Source organism: Perna viridis, chromosome 6, assembly GCF_037379345.1.
Source record: "Perna viridis isolate PV_CMFRI_1.1 ecotype Kerala chromosome 6, ASM3737934v1, whole genome shotgun sequence".
Taxonomy (NCBI): domain Eukaryota; kingdom Metazoa; phylum Mollusca; class Bivalvia; order Mytilida; family Mytilidae; genus Perna; species Perna viridis.
In genome coordinates, this window is record NC_142450.1 from 34,046,919 (window position 1) to 34,064,325 (window position 17,407).

At 31.8% G+C, this 17,407-nt stretch overlaps 1 protein-coding gene across 1 annotated transcript; it reads left to right on the forward strand.

The window, feature by feature from the left end:
- Positions 1–1,031: 1,031 nt before the first annotated feature.
- Positions 1,032–16,610, forward strand: LOC148614653 (Golgi-associated PDZ and coiled-coil motif-containing protein-like). The gene is made up of 9 exons (XM_088588915.1): positions 1,032–1,287; positions 6,485–6,649; positions 7,895–8,070; positions 10,444–10,609; positions 11,158–11,253; positions 12,446–12,610; positions 13,250–13,341; positions 13,589–13,714; positions 14,248–16,610. The coding sequence occupies exons 1-9, from the start codon at positions 1,075–1,077 to the stop codon at positions 14,372–14,374; spliced, it is 1,326 nt and encodes a 441-aa protein (XP_088445041.1). The 5' UTR covers positions 1,032–1,074; the 3' UTR covers positions 14,375–16,610.
- Positions 16,611–17,407: the final 797 nt, after the last annotated feature.

The following is a 17,407-nucleotide window of genomic DNA, read 5'->3' on the forward strand; positions in this document are numbered from 1 at the left end:
TCCTCTTAACATTGGCGAAAACTTTGATGAATGTATTATTTGAAATCCGAAACTCCAAAAAATGTAAGCAATTCACACGAAATACAAACTTAATTGTAACTTCTGCATTAATGCTCTTCCTTTGACTGAGTATTTTGAATTTGAAAAAAATCAAAATATGAATATGCATAACGCATCTGCCATTTTTATTATGAGGGGAGGGGCCGGGATTTCATGCCGGATTAGAGTTTTTTTTTTTGCGCAAGTGCAAAATTTTTATTTATAGGAAAAAGAAGATTTTATCAATTAAAGGGTCCCATATGGTACATAATCATGAATTATACGTAATGCACGTAACTCTATGCAACACACAAAATACAATTCACAAAAATTTGTAATGACGATAAGGACATACATTGTTTTTGTTATGAAACAACAACTACATCCTGGACATGACTGAAACCTTTTGCACAGACTTAACCCCTGCATTTGCCTCTAAGTAATGTAAATCCAATGTTACTTAAGTAAAACTGGTACCAAGGGACGATGATTTCAATGTTTCTTTTAGATTATTTGAATGAATTAATGTTGTAGCTTGTGTAAATATGCATTTTTTAAATCATCATGCCACCTCGTACTACATGTTAGACAACAAAACTTTTAATATTTTCTTAGGTATAGAGGATAAAATTTCTTCATGGTAATATTTCAACAGCAACCCGAATCAATATTTTATTTGAAAATTGCCTTGTTAACTAAGTACTTGGAATTTATTTACAATGGATTGGTAAAAAAATTAAAAAAATGGAACTTTTTTTCAAAAGGACCCTCAACCACCTTTTTTGCATACACATGCACATCCGCTAATAAAATGGTCGGTGTTCAATATAAGAGTAAAAGTTTCTATTTTTTTTTAATATATCGTCATAGTTCAAAGAATCATCCTTTCCGAGTACATGTCCGGATATTTTCGATATATGACGTGTTACATTTCGTATATTACAAATGAGTCGTCTGTGCGCTTGCAATTCATTACTTTGTACTATCAATAGAATGCCGTAATTAGATGCAGAACAAAAAATTAATTTTGGGAAAATGACAGCAACACTATCGTTTCGGTGGCTGGAATTATTAGAAAAGGAGTTTGACAAGGCCTTTGTTGACCTTGATTTGCTGCTTGGAGAAATTGACCCTGACCAATGCGAACTAACGTTCGAGGGGAGACAGAAAATGACTGCACTCAGTGCGGCTTTTGCTCAGCTATGTCACAAAGCCCAAACTGTTTTTCAGTCAAATGCAAAGCTAGAGGTAAACTTTTTCATAACCTTAATTTCTCAATACAGTTCCATGAATGTATTTGGAATGGTTTGTTTCCTCTTCCCACAGGCACTTGTTTCTGCGCCTGTGTCTCTTCCTCAGTAGCTTTTCAAAATATGGAGAAGGCATTGCCTATTGAGACAATTTGAGTACAGCATTTCTTCTTTACCAGTATTTGGTTTCGCTATAAATGACAAATAGTTGTAGGCACATGCATGAGCAGTATTTAGTCAGCAGATAACATTGACTACTCATGTTTATTTGAAATAAAATTATTATTAAAATGCATGAATTATTGTTTTGCATTTGTCCATTTACATGTTACTAAAATTCAGGCATTTTAATATTGTTTGTCTATGGAACTGAGTTAGGGACAAAAGTAAAAGGGACAACACCAATTGAAATTAAGTAAGAATTTTAGACATTTCTAGACTACATATTATAACTTGCACATGCATTTTGCAAAAGAGTTCTCTGCTCTCACTGCAGCTTTGTCACAACATGAATTGTGCTCGCTTTAAATGTAATATGAGGAAGGTGAAACCTTAAATGCTCCTGTAGAATCATATGAAGTCAAACACCTATGTCCTTTCACAATTTTTGTCAGCCCTGTTTTCAAAATAGTGATATTTGTTTAGTCCGAATTTCCTCTGACCCTGCAACCCTCCTCTTTTTTATTTGGATATTGATATGTCGGGTTGGGGTCAGAACGATGTGCCATACAAAAAGTTGGAGATTTTGCGGTACTGCGGAGTATCGCCCTTCAACCGCTTGTGACGACTTTCAAGTTGATATTGTGCATGTCACACTTACCTAGTTCAATTCCAGAATCATTTTCCTGTATGCTGATACCAAATCATAGTTGACATTTTGAACCGAAATAGAGAGTAGGCGGAGCTTGTTACTTTTGGAACGGAAGGGTAGCGGGCACGTAATTTTTCAGCAGAATTTTGAAATATTCTGTTAGATCCCGGTTTTAAAAATAGTTTCTGCTCCGTTCCTTTCCAAAGGTAACAAGCTCCGCCTACTTCAAAATGTCAACAAAACAGGGTCTCTCGTAGAAAACCATCGAAACTTCAATATTAAATGTAATTTTTGTAGCAAAATTGGTATCAGAATACAGGAAAATGATTCTGGAATTGAACTAGGTAAGTGTGACATGCACAATATCAACTTGAAAGTCGTTACAAGCGGTTGAAGGGCGATACTCCGGGATACTGCTAAATCTCCAACTTTTTGTATGGCACATTGTTCTGACCCCAACCCGACATATCAATATCCAAATAAAAAAGAGGAGGGTTGCAGGGTCAGAGGAAATTCGGACTAATATTTGTTATGATATACGGTTTTATTGTCCTTATGCATTTGCCTATTGTGATGGTCTGAAATATGTATGGAATGATATATCCGGCTTTGAAAAGGAGTTGTGGGTTGTCATGATCCGAAATGTCTTTGGGTTGAATTGTCCGGACTTGATAAGCTGTATTACGTAATTTTCTTAAACATTCAGGTGCCATGTTTTGACCATCCTTATCTTGGAAATAGCTCAGATTTGATCTGTATTAAATCATCGAAGATAGCTTGTGTTTCCAAGACTGGTGTGGTTCTCAATTGCATTTTCAGAGTATACAAAAATAAAGCGGCCATTTTACTGGTTTTAAGTTACTGATTTTACATGCACAAACCGGATATTGATGCTTTTTCTGCCCATAAGTATGCAGGACCCAGTTGATGATACAGCCATTTATGCTCCCGAATTACATGTATAAAAATGTCATAAAATGATTTTAAAAAGTTCCTGTTCTTCATGACTGAACATATATATACATTTTGGTAACTAATTGATTTTATGAAAACAAACATACAAAAAACAGAACATACATGAACATTTTAGTGCTCTTACTCTTAGTCTTAATGTATTCTATTCTTAGTTATCTGATTCTATTCAAATTACATAAGGCTGATATAAAGTACAATATTGATGTTAAGTACAATGATATAGTAAACAATTTGTTCATGTACATGTGTCCATTACAAAATAGAACATACATGTAAGCTGTGGAAAAATGTCAGAAAATTTAACTCTGTTGGTTGCTAAGCTCAGCTTTGATTACAAATTACATTTGTATACATATGCATCATAGTACAGTGCATGTGTACATGTGATTTTTAATAGCAAGCACAAAGTGATCTACAGCAATATGTTTGTGAGAAAAAGAATCTTGAAATGGTCCCCAGTGATAGCTATCAGTCAAACCAGAAAGGCTTTGGTAGAATGTACAAATATCCATATCTGGGAAGTTCCACAGCCAAAAAATAAAAATATTGACCGGGATCAATAAATATAAAAATATTTGCGTTAATATTATTCATTGAAAATGCATTTCTTTCTGTTTTTTTTCTGCTTCATACAATATATTCATGAAAAATTTCAGGGAAACTTGCATGGTACATATACTGAAAAGTATATTTCTCTGCAGTGCTGTTCCACTTGTTGTTCAAGAGCCTAACCCGCCTTTTTTAAAAAATATAGATCTAACTGTATTATTGAAGTCCTGAGATAGGACAGGCAATAATTTTGGGAAATTCTGCAAAGCTGTCGATTGGGTCAGTTTGATTTGCATTTATTTACGTCACAGGTTATGTGTAAAATATTTCCACCATCCGTGGAGAACTGTTATATTTCTGGACTTTGTAAATATTCTGTCTCAGACATTACAGAACTTTGAACCTTACTGTGCTGGCTACTATAGGCAATGCACATGCCTACAACATATTTTTAGCCTCATCTTCATTTTTACCTGTTATGTACATGTACAAATAAATACAGCTAAAAGAATGGGATCAGCTGGGATACACTCATTTACAGATATGTATACCAGTATCCTAGCTAGGGCAAAATGGACCCCTTAGTGCCCCATTTCAATTAGCTGCATGTACCTTTAAGATTGTACTCTTGATAATTACCCCAACCTAATTAAGAAGTGATACCTTCATTAACTACATCCTGTCGAAATTGATCCCCAGGTAAACCTCTGGTAATTATCAGTGATCAGTCAGCTGATCAGGGTTGTCGGATGATGATTTACAAGTTGCACTTATGGACAGCCAATCATTTGTTAATAATTAATTTCTACTACACAATTAATTTCACAAATACTGTCAGTTTAACAGGTCTATGGTTTGTAGAACCACTTGTGTAAACAATTCCATGTTGCATATGTTTGTTTATTCAAAATGTCATTTAACTCAGAGTTTACCTTATAATTTCAAAAATTTTTTATTTATCTCCAACAGTACAGTACATTTACCAAAAGTAGTGTTTGCAATAGTTATAGGAAATAATATTGCTTTTAAATAAATCTGATTTTGAAATTTAATTTGAAGCAATATTTAATATTAGTTACATTTCATGCAACATTTAAAGCTGCAGTATTTTACTTAGGTTTTGAAGAAACCCCACAAAAAGGGTTTATTAAATTCTATTTATTATATAACATGCATATGTTTTCATAAAACACTTGGTCAACTGAGAAATGTCTTTTAATACAATAAGGGTGTCATGCATACATTAATATAGTAAAACTTGCAGCTTGCAAAATATGACTTAATACTGTCCATTTACACATTGTCCCTCCTTAATTTTTAAAAGTGATATGAATACAATATGAATGCAATATGAATACAAACACACAAGAAAAGAAAAAAATTGAGGAAGATATTTCTGATGTATTAGTGCATTTAAAAAAAAAAACTATGATCAATGTCCCTTTTTGGTTGAAAAAACACACTACACGTTAAAGTGCGCTGTTCGCTGCACCCCTCTATTTTCCATCCCTAGCTAGAACACTGTATACATTAAAAAAATCCAGTCCAATTATGGGAAATTTCTACTGAGTTGTTCTGCTAATTTATTTCATATGCAGCATATGTTCATAATTGTCTAGTGTAGACTTTAATCAGACTTAGAACAACCTCCCGTACACTTGCAAAATGAGTAACCTTTTGAAAATTTGAATACAGCTTCAGGCAACAAATCTGTATAGATGGAATTCTTGGCCACATTAAAACGTTGTAAAGCCACAGTTCAGTTCCTGCTAAGTTTCAGATGTTTCTAAGTTTCAAATGTTAAGTTCAAAATTTTCAAACAAATGACAAGTTGTGCAAAAGTACAACTTTTACACAACACATATTTATGCTTGTAATTTTCACTTTTAAGAACTTATTTCCCTTTTTTAACTTCCAACATGTGTACATGTAATGTGTGTTTATTTGTGATCACTAGAATGATATTTATATTTTTTTGCTAGTTTCCTATGTAGCAGTATCATGTCAGGAATTTCTATCTAGTATATATGTTTGGAGCACTTTGGACCGTACAATCATAATGCTTCCAATATGAATACTTTATATCTCTAGAACTATAGCATAGTTACAGAGAGTATTTATAACATAATACATAGAATCTACAACGATAATGAGTTTATTGTGGAATTTCTCACATCAAGTGAAATAAATTTTATTGTTTTCATCGCGAGGCTTGCCCAGCTATTCAAACTAAAATTTATTTCACAAGATATGAGAAATTCATAATCAACAAGCTTTGAGTGTAGATTCTGTTTCTCTAAACCCTAAAAATGTAAAAAAAATACCCAAAAATGAAAATCGTGCTAAACGTTATGATTCCGATTCATAGGAATCATGTTGATGTCACACAAACGCAAACATTCCAAACAAAAGAAACCAGACGATTTCAAAGTTTTTTTCACTTCCAATCTTCCCAAGTCCCTTCATAATTCTTATTTAAGGTAAGAAAACACCAAAATTATCTCATTTAACTGAAATATAACTACAATGGCAATCGAGGTGATTTAAGATGGAGTCCAAGACATTTGATTTCTAAGCCAATCGAACTCTGACTACTAAAAAGTCACTAGTGATGAGAACATTTTTTTCCACACCGGTCAAGCTGTATGAAAATTGAAGCAAAATTAGAGGAACACACATTTACATGTAAATATAGATAAGTGTTATCTTCCATGGAGATGTTTTGATAACTATTAAAACTACATTTATATTTTTAATTAATACATGTCATTACATGTAAATGTATAAAAGTTTATGTACACACATTATTTAAAACTATGATTAATCCTATAAGTTACCCGGTATTATTTTTATTTTGTAGGCACAATTGGTAGACATGAGATCTGATATGATAGAAATGAAATCATCTAAAGCTTTGGTGGAGAAGGAACTACACAATGTGTTGCTCCAACTTCATTCTCTCCAGCTACAGAAACAGGCAGAGAAAGGCATTGAGACAGACTCTTCTAGTATAATGAAGAAATTGGTTAGTGCATGAACTTGTAAGATAAAATATTACTTGATCAATGTCATGGAATCATGTATTATTGTGCCTTAGAGGACATTATCAGATTTATTATATAATTATGGTTCTTAATCATGTACATGTACATGTAAGTGTAAATTTTGTTTACAGTGATCAGAATGTTAGTAGATGTACATGTTAGATTCCTTTAGTTAAATCTTAAATTTTACCGCACTTCATAATCTGACATGATATACTTGTCTCCTTTGTTGTGAAGATACATGAATCATTTGCAAAAAAAAATTATTATTTTATATTTGTACAGACTGCTTTTATGTTTTCCTGAGTTGCAAAGACTTTCACCAATTTCTTGCCCATGGAAGCAAAATTTGAAAACCTACATGTATTACCAACACTACTTCAACCAATGCAAACAACTTTTAGTTAAATAAAGCACTTGACAGCTAAAGACCATTTATTTTGTCAAGTTGGACATAGCTCTCTTTATATAATACATATCTGAAATTTATTACCAGACAATGTCAAGTAGTGGAAATATAATCCACATATATTGGCTCATATGACAATCTCCTTTGCTTCAAGGTTACAAATCTTGTGGGAATGCTGCAAGGGCATGCTTTAGACTGAACACTACCTTATTAATGGTTCATCATTGACATGTGGCAAAATCAGGCCATGATGCTCCTTTAACACTTCTTTGTAATTTTACCTTTCCAAAAGGTTAAGAGGGTTATAAGGGTTCATATAATAACAAAGAAATGGAATGAAATCTACCAGTATATTTGTCAGTGTTTGATGATTAAGATCAAAGCTGGATGAATGTTTGATTGTGTAACAGAGATCCTGTGAAAAGTGACTGTGAAGTCTCGTTGATACATTAAAATAACGCTTTATGGAGAAATGTTGCTGTTTGCATGGTACCAATCTAATTAAGATTAGACCTATCAATCCTTCCATTCAGACACTGCATGAAGGATCTAACAACACTGCTTTCTACTTTCTGTTTAGATGACCTTTTTGGAATCCTCTGGTTTTTCCCTTAATGGCATGCTTTCAAAATCATAAAGTATGAAATCTGATTAGCTGATTGGAAAGGTCATCAGAACTGAAAGTAGAAGATAGTGTTGTTAGGTCCTACATGCAGTGGCTAAATGGAACAATTGATAAGTTTTATTTTAATTAGAATGTGCATGGTACTTGTACATACAGAATTGATATATTTACATTATTTGATATTGTTAACAGGAAGAGGAACTTCAAGCTCAAAAAGCAGAGTTTCTTAACATGTCCAAGCTGGAGGCTGAAGTAAAAGAATTAAGGAAAGAGAATACAGAACTACGGCAATATGTACTGGCACTTCAGGGGGAGGTCTATGGGGCAAGATTAGCAGCCAAATACCTTGATAAAGAACTAGCTGGAAGGTTTGTATACATTACAGTTTTCTTCTTTATACAGTCAACTACAAGTCTGAGCCATGATAACTTGAATATCAGTTGGTCAATTTTTATAGAATTGTAAATCTAGGTCTCAAACCACAAAAGGAAGGTTGGTATTGATTTTTGGAGTTATGGCCTTAACCAATTTGGAATTAGGGGTCTAAAAGGACCAAAAACAAGTCCTTAGAAAATCTAGACACTGCCAATGGTAAAGTGATTCATGGTTAAAAAAACTCACCAAACAAACTAACGCTTTTTCAGTCTATTTATGCTATACTTTCACATAATGATAATCACAGTGTCCTTGCTAGAGCAAAATGGAGGGGCACCGCGCCCTGCCCCTATCAAGCCTGCGCCCCTCTGCCCTCTCTGAGCACCTCTCAGTGTCCTGTCAGCGTAACTTAATGTTCCATTAAGCTTACACACTTGCTATTTACCCCAAGCCAATTAGGAAGTGTCATCTTTACGATATCCCATAGTAATTAACCCCGACGTAAATCTCAGGTGATTGTCGGTGATTAGCAGTTTATCACCTTTGATGATTATGAGGATGTACCCAGCCGACTGGAGGGCTAAAACTACTGGTGAACGATGTCAAAGCCGAGAAAATTGTATAAAATAACGGCCACCGGTTGTATGATCTGATTCAATGTATTGTTCACGATGCCTACACAGAAATGCAAACTACTCCAACTTCAAAATGAGAAGAAGAAAGTCGCAAGGACCAAACAATCTATATCTTCATGAATAATGACAATTCTCGGTAATAAAGATTTAATGTTTTATGATAATAAAGATTTATACTCCTGCCCAATTGTTTTTGTACGTATTATCAAGAACACTTTAACTGGATCGATAAAAATAAATACGTCAACAAGGAAGTTCATTACACTTTTAAAAATAGATTGTATATTTCTATTTGTCCCTGACCATTTTCTATGTCTGTTTTTAGAAGGGGAAAATAATTTTTTAAAAAATCATCGTAATATTTTCCTTTTAATATTTTTTACGGACTCGGATTGTCATAGTTGCCATGATTTTTAATTTTATAACTTTTGACTAATTTTTTACTCATTTCAACGAAGGCAAATGCGATATTATTGCATATTGGATAGTTTAGTCAAGGCATTCTTAACCAAGAAAGACAGAAGACTAGTTAGAATTGTGTAGTTATAACAACAAAGTGACTTTCATAAACATTTTATTTAATATAATGATGTAAATTTCTTAAATTTTATAGTTGTTTCATTCTGAAATATAAAATATATTGTGTTACTTGTAGAATAGATGTAGGTACATGTATCATTATGTAATGCATTATTAGCTTTTGTAATAGATAGTGCATAGTTCATAATAGTTATGTTGTGCTGTTTTTGTTTTCTTGTCATGGTGTTATAAATTTGAATAAATTATATGTACACAATTTCATTTTTTTTTATGTATAAGCCATATATATCTATAAAAATGTTTCAGCAACGAATGACTGAAGTCATATTGATAGGTTTCAAACATAGAAATAATATAGTAATCAGGTATATGTACAAGAAACAGCCATAAGTATACAAACTACAAACATATAAACAAGACAAAAATGAAGAAATATATCTCAGACTTGATACAACCATACACATTAAAAGAATTGTCCCTTTCTATTTGACAAAGCACGCTATGCTTTAAAGTGCCCTCTTCCCTGCGCCCCTCTATTTACAGATCCTAGCTAGAACACTGAATCATTTCTGCATTCAGATCTGCACTTTTCAGAAAATCATACATTTATTTACCACTAAAATCAACCAAATGAAACCAAATCAAGAATGATAACTCTTGCAAAGTGTCAGTTCCATGTACAATCTATATAATTTTTATCTCAAAGGTGCAACACCCAAATGAAAAACAAAGACTGGTTACGTGTTCAGTAACTGTTTCTGAACAAGAAATAAAACTGAATTTGGTGGGTTTTTGACATGCATGAATCACCTTCTGTCTGATTTTTGTAAAGACTGCTACTTAACTATATAACTCCAGTAAAAGATTGTCTATGAAAATGATCTACAATGTTCCATATCACAAAAGAAAGGTTTGGATTAATAAATGGGGGTCAAGAAACAAGCGTTATTCAGATATCTGGATGATAATGTTGGGATTGATTTTGGAGGTTATGAATGAAACCATTTAGGAATTGAGGGTGAAAAATGGCTACTTCAATTCTTATCAAAATTTTATCCTGTGTTAAAAGTTAAATTACAACTCAAATTCAAAGCTGTAAAAAGTTTGAATGGTCTGTCCGTACTTGCAGCAAATGTTCAGTTGTATCAGTCTGTACCCTGGGACTGTTTTCAAAGTGTAATCTATTTTTAGAATTCAACAGATCCAGTTATTAGGTAGAGACATGAGAGGAGCAGAGCATGACAAGTTATGGAACCAGTTAGAGGCTGAAATCCACTTACATCGACATAAAACTGTGATACGTGCTTGCCGTGGGAGGAATAATTGGAAAAAGAAAATGCCAGTTCCTGCTGGTCATGTAGGTTATACTAGATTTTATAAACCACTCAAATGTTGTTTCGAACTTGTTGTTGGTTGCATTGATTATCCATTAATGTTATCTGAGGTTGTATTTGGTGCGTGACAGGCAGTTAAACATTGGTCAACTGTTTTGGCTGCTTTATGTCACACGTTGTATAATGTTCAGTACTCTTGATTATCATAAAAAAAGATTTATGATTATTGTAGTTTTTAGACAGTGTTTGAATTAGGCAGACTTATGTCCAAAACAAAACAAAAAAATTACCAGTCGTACAAAATGTTGTGGCTAAATGCCAACATGAAAGAACCTGTTAGAAGCTGATTTATGACACTGATATTCAAATGGGGTTTAAACTTTTAACATTTTGCCTAAATGACCTTGCATAGATGTGAAATGTTACCCTACTTCAAAAGAAATACATAACTATTTTCTAGTTCCTTTGTTATACATCAAAGTTTCAATCTTACTATATTAGGGCAAGATATTTATGGTGCTTTGTATTTGTATTAAATGTATACATATCAAAAACTGTTGTATTTTTCTAGGATTTTAAGTCCCTAAGAAAACAACATGGCTTAGGTGATATCAGAAAAGTTGTTATAGAGAAAGGTGCTGATGATGGACTTGGCTTGTCTATAACAGTAAGTTAATGCCATTTAAAAAAAACAAACATTTTGTTTTGTTGTCAAGAATTAATAAAATCTCTAGTGCTTATTTCCGTTTTCAACATTTTTATTTGTTTAGAATTACTTTCAATTTGCAAAAGAAAAAGATGCTTTTATTTGATATGGATGAGAGAGTTATTCTGTTTAACTAGCACTGAAAGCAGGTGGAGTAGCAGCTTGACTCCATCTGTCTGTTGTAATAGTGTGTGTAATCTGTAGCTCTAAAATTATTAAACCATTATTGTTTACTCCTGCAACGTATGAGGTTGGAATTCTGTTCCTGCAAACCCCAACCTCTTACCTAACAGTGATATATTCATACTGCTTGTTCTGAAGTTCTTTGAAATCAGCAGAATCATAGTAAAATATTTACCATTTAAGATATTGTATACAGTTTCTTCAACCAAACACGTGAAAAGATGACTAAACTGAAGAAAAACAAATGACCTACCAGATGAGAAAATCCAGCAATCCTTGAAATCCTTTGTAAAAGCAGTTTGGATAAAGTTCATGTTTGGTTTTAAGCACTTTGAATGGGTACATCTGGTTGATAAAATTACAGATTTTAATTTGTGAAATGAAAATATTAAATTAATCAACGAATTGCCATTACCTACTTCATGTTCATTTTGTTAAAAATATATTGTATTCTGTAAAATTAGTGACCTAATTCCAAATAGCTGGTCACTTTGATAACTCTCTTCATTACAAATGTTTTCTAGGTATTCAACAAATTTTTAGATTTTTATCGCTTAATTTCTGGTGGGTTAAACTTCTTTTCGGTAAATAAAAGACTTGAAATATTTTAAAACACATGTTTAGCTTATTCATATTTGCGGTGGCTTTCAACATATCAGATACTAGAGATTAGGATGGTACCAATTCAGAAATTAGCTTGCCAGACAACCTTTAGCACTGCTGGAGTACATTATTATTAAGACTTTATAAAGTGTTTATATACGTACTGAGGATGTAACCTCCTATTATAGACATTTTTAGCATGTGGAACATAACCATTTTTTGTCTTTTTTTTTGTTGTGGAAAAATACCTACTTTTAACCTGTAACACAAAAAGTATTGTTTAATTATAGTAAACAAAGACAGGCTATTTAAAATGGAAACATGGTGAAGAATTCATGTGATTTGTCATGTGTTACTGTATTTTTAGGGTGGTAAGGAACATGGTGTACCAATACTGATATCTGAAATCCATGAGGGGCAGCCAGCTGACCGATGCTCTAACCTGTATGTAGGTGATGCTATACTGACTGTCAATGGAATAGATCTGAGGAATGCTAAACATGCTGAGGCTGTTCAAGTTCTCTCTCAACAGGTATAGATAATAAATCAAGTCCAACAAATGTAATAGACCACTTTGTCTAAATTGTTGGGAATTGGGTGAGTAAAAATGACATATACATTGTACTTCTGTGAATTATGGCTTGTGATAGAACATTAGAATTTTCCTTACAGAAGAATATGTATGTCATGCACAAAGACTCATCAATCAATCAATCAGTCATTAAAATATTTTTTGCAAATGGTCAGTGTCTTAAAAATTTGGTATGTTCAGGGTTACTTATAGTCACATTGTTATTTATTGTTAATTTGAATAAAAACTTGAGAGTTAACAACAAAATACAAAAAAGTGTCCCTGCCTTACTTGGTGGAATTGGGTCAATCAGTTAGTGGAGGGTCACATTTAATCAGGTCAGTGTATGTGAGTGTTACTGCTTTAGTGGAAATTGTGCTTTATTCATTTAAGGAATATAGATATCAGCTTTTTTCATCGAGGAATTAAAAAGCATTTGTTAGAGAAATTATTTTCAAAATTTTTTCTTATTTCACAAATAATCAAATCCATATTGCAGATCACTACTGTAATTTGGTTTTGATTCTAAAATTTAGTATAAATATCTTTCATATCCTTCATTAATGATTCCATCATTGAACTATATGTGTATTTGAACAGACTGGATCTATAGAAATGGAAGTAATGTTTGTCTCCCCTGACGAAGATAGTGATGATGAAAACCATGAATATGAGGATGAAAATGGATTTAGGTTAGTTTTAGATTATAACAATACTCTGCAGCTAAACGATAAAGTTAATAGCTGAGGACCAAAAGTCAATTACAACAACTGAATACTATGTTCCAGGGAACTATACCAATGTAAATTTAATTACTACAGGTTTATTTGATATTTATGAAAATTGAGTGCTTGAGGTATTTTTAAAAGAAATCATATAACTTTGATACATTTTAAATGTGCTTTTATTGTAATTTAGTTCTCTTCTCCTGTGTTTTAGGTACAGAATCTATGATGATGAGGTATTAAGTACAGCAAGTGAAACAGACAAGGGAGACAACGCTACTCAAAAACCAACTAAAACCAGCAACTCTGATCAAATGTCTACAAACTCTAGTCCTCTTCGGTTTGTTAAATTTTTTTTGTATAATAAATCTGTAGAACCTGCATATTCAAACACCTGAACATTCAACTGCCCTTTCTTATCTGTTTTTGTTGGTTCTTAAATGAATTCATGCATTGTTTTTCCAATGCATATTTACAACATAATTGTCTGACCCAAGGTATGTCAAGTAACTCTTCAGATAAAGTATTACTTATTTCTTTTAATTTTAAAACAAAAGAATGTTAGTAAAGGAAATGAAGGGCTGTATACACATAATATCAAGACACCCAAGACCCAACCATTGGTTTAATACTGTTGTGTTTGTAGATCTGTTTGTGATTACTCAGTGTCTGCTAAAAATGATGATGACTCTTGTAGATACAGTCAATTCAGGGCTGTAATTGCAACTAAAGCAGACATTTTCTTGAAATAAAAAGCAGACACTAAAAATGCATTTTGTTACAAAAAAATTTCCCAATTTTTTAAATGTATAATATGACAGTTACTTTAAGACTGGTAAGAATTATTTCGACTTAATTCACTTGATTTTGTAGATCACCTGGTGCAACAGCAAGCGGTGGAAACAGCCCTGATAAGAGACTTGAAGTAGGGACATTTCACACAAATAATATACAGGACAATAATAAAAATGAAGAATCTCCAGCTTTTGACTATCGATGATAATCATCATTTACTTTTGCATTGCAAAATAATTGTTACAAGGTTTTACATTATTTTATTATTTTTTGTTGAATAAAATTCGTTGAAATCTGTCTAAAAATCTGCAGTAATCTTATAAATCATTTCGATATGTACATGGTATAATCTACTGTAGATTCAGATGTTGTTGGTACTCATTCTGATACTGTAATAGTATAAATACTTGTAAGTGCAATTTTAATTTTTCATGTAATACATAATTTTATACAAACCCATCTAAAATCAAACTACTTTATTGTAAAAATTCTTAAAGCAAATTTGATTCTTTTTCAACAGTAGCAACTTTTGCTAGTGATATTTTCATGTTTAAAAATTCTGAATTTATAGTAGATTTGATAAAGTGCAGTCCCATTATATTTATGGTTTAGACAGATTTCATAGAATATCATGGTATATTTATTTACTTTTTTGGTGTTACTATTTGCATTCTGTTTGTTTATGGTATGTGATATGCCTTGCCATATTTGAGCTAATATAACTGTATATTATAATTGTTATGGTCATATCCTTTAAACAGTACTCATTGTATGTAATTGCAGCTATAGAAAATGCTTACAACATTAATTTTTCGTCTTTGAAACTGGGCAAAATTGCTATATTAATTCTTTTTTTTTTTTTTAAATACAACTGTTTTGGTAATTTTTTTTTCAAATTAGGTCATCATCAATTATTTCTGCATTTGAAACTACTAGAAAAAGTCTAAATTTTATATCTAAATAAGATTTTCTTGTTACAAAAGCAGTTGCATTAAGTGTCTTTTTGGTGTTGAGAAAGTTTTATTATCCAGATTTCCAGCCAGAATAAATGGCATATTAGCTTGTTTAATAATAGTTAAAAGGGCACAGCTTATACCTTTGTACACCTTTGGTTATGTAATGATTAGGTTATCTTATTATGGTTATTGGTTGGGTAAAAAAAGGTTTCTCATGTTATCAGACCAAAATACAATGATTCTAAGATGAATAATACAAATGTGACAAGAAGTTTTTCGTCAATTTCTGCTGAAGGGCTGTAGGGATATACACTCCATGTTGTATGAAGCTGAAACACTGTAATAATGTATTGTATCATTCATATCCCATTTTTGTAATAATATGGTTACTGATTTGATTATCTTTAAACTGTTCATCCTGATGTGAAATACAACTGTAATGTCTGTTATTTTACAGGTGTTCTATAATATATCTACAAACTGTTGCAGTTTATGTATTTTGTATTGTACTGGTATCATTTTCTTTTCATATATTGGTTTGTATTTTATTTTATTTTATTTTTGTAAGTTTTGATTTAAGAAATTAAGTTGTTACTGCATTAACAGCTGTTATTGAAGCTTAGTCTTAACCCAGTGTTGAAATCTTACATAATTTTTCAAATTCCATATTTGACATCATTGATTTACTCATTGGGTGAGGGGTACAGGGCAAACTGTTTTCTTCCATTTATCTAATGTAGTAGGTACAAATTCTTACATTTGTTATTTTTTAAGATATTTAATTTCTATGTGTCATATCATAACTTTGTTCTTATCCCTGGGTTCACTGAACTTCGTAGAGCTAATGCTTATGAAAAGAAACTAATTTTTTTCAAAAGTAATCTTTATCTCTTGTGATAATCTTGTATATGTACTAGTAGATGGACAGGAGATCACATATTTTAGGCAGTGCATGTAGAAATTTAAGGTTGCTTTTGGTTGTAATTTTGTTGTTGGTCAATGCATGCTTGCATAAATTATTCTTTTAAGTGTAAAATAATTTTCCTTACATTCAAGCAGTCAGAGAATAATGATTATGCATGTATCTTTACAATTTTCTTTTTAATGTAAGTTGATATTGTGGTTTCTATACTTCAAAATGAAAAGGTTTTTGATTGGCCTGTTGTAAATTGTAAGTTACTCAGATGCATGGTAATTACTGAGAAACACTTTCCCTCTGTAAAGCAGAATGTATACATTTGTAGTTTTGGTTTAAGAGTATGCAGGAGATATGTGAATTCATTTTTGTAGCAATTTCTCATGTCCATTTGTATATTTGGGACCATTATTGTCTAAGTTAAAAGAATAATCAATAAATTATTTAATTATTGTTGTACAATGCTTTTTGTTACTTTTTCATGTTATTAATTGGGCAATAATTGTTTGCTTAAGGTCATTTTGTATCAATGCTAAGTCATGTAGCTTATATTATAATAATTACATTTACTGTGCATATCTTTAAAATACGCTAATCTGATTGGATAAATGGCCTTTTTAATACGATTTTTCATCAGTCAGTGAAACACATCCTCTAGTTTTTTATTTAGGTTGCACCCTTAATTGAATGGATTTTTAGTTATCACAATGTATTGCCTATTTTCTTTGTGCTACTGAAAATAAAATAGAAGTAAAATAAGAAAAACATGTGAAATTATTAAGAATTGAATGTTTCTTTTTTGATGTTGCATTGGCATGTAAAAGTGTTGACCACATGATATTGGACATAAAGCATTAGCAGGTTTCATTGAAAATGTGCTACCGGTACTATCAACACTTTCACATGCAAATTAAACATATAAAATAAACCATTCAGTTCTTGAATAATTCCAGCAGAAACATTTTTCTAAATGATATGAAAACCATTTTGTCGTTTAGAATTAAAGAATGATTTAAAGTGCTATTGAAATGGAGACAATCATTTAAGTGCATTTAATGGTTTTATTTTCACAAAAGCTTTTTATTTCAGAACTGACTTTTACATGATTTGTTAATTGATAAAAAGTAGCATGAAATGTAAGGATAAGAAGAGAAACATGGAAATCAAAAACTTTTGTATTGCAAGCTTCAAGAAAAACTTGCTGAGGGTGATGCTTTTTCTTTTTTATTTTATTGACATTGTAATGAAAAGCTCTCATAAGAGATACAGTTGCACCAAATACTAAAAGCAGTTAATTTTGTGATGCCTGTAGAATATAAGAAAATACAAAAATATAGTTTTCAAAGTATATATTTTATCACATGAT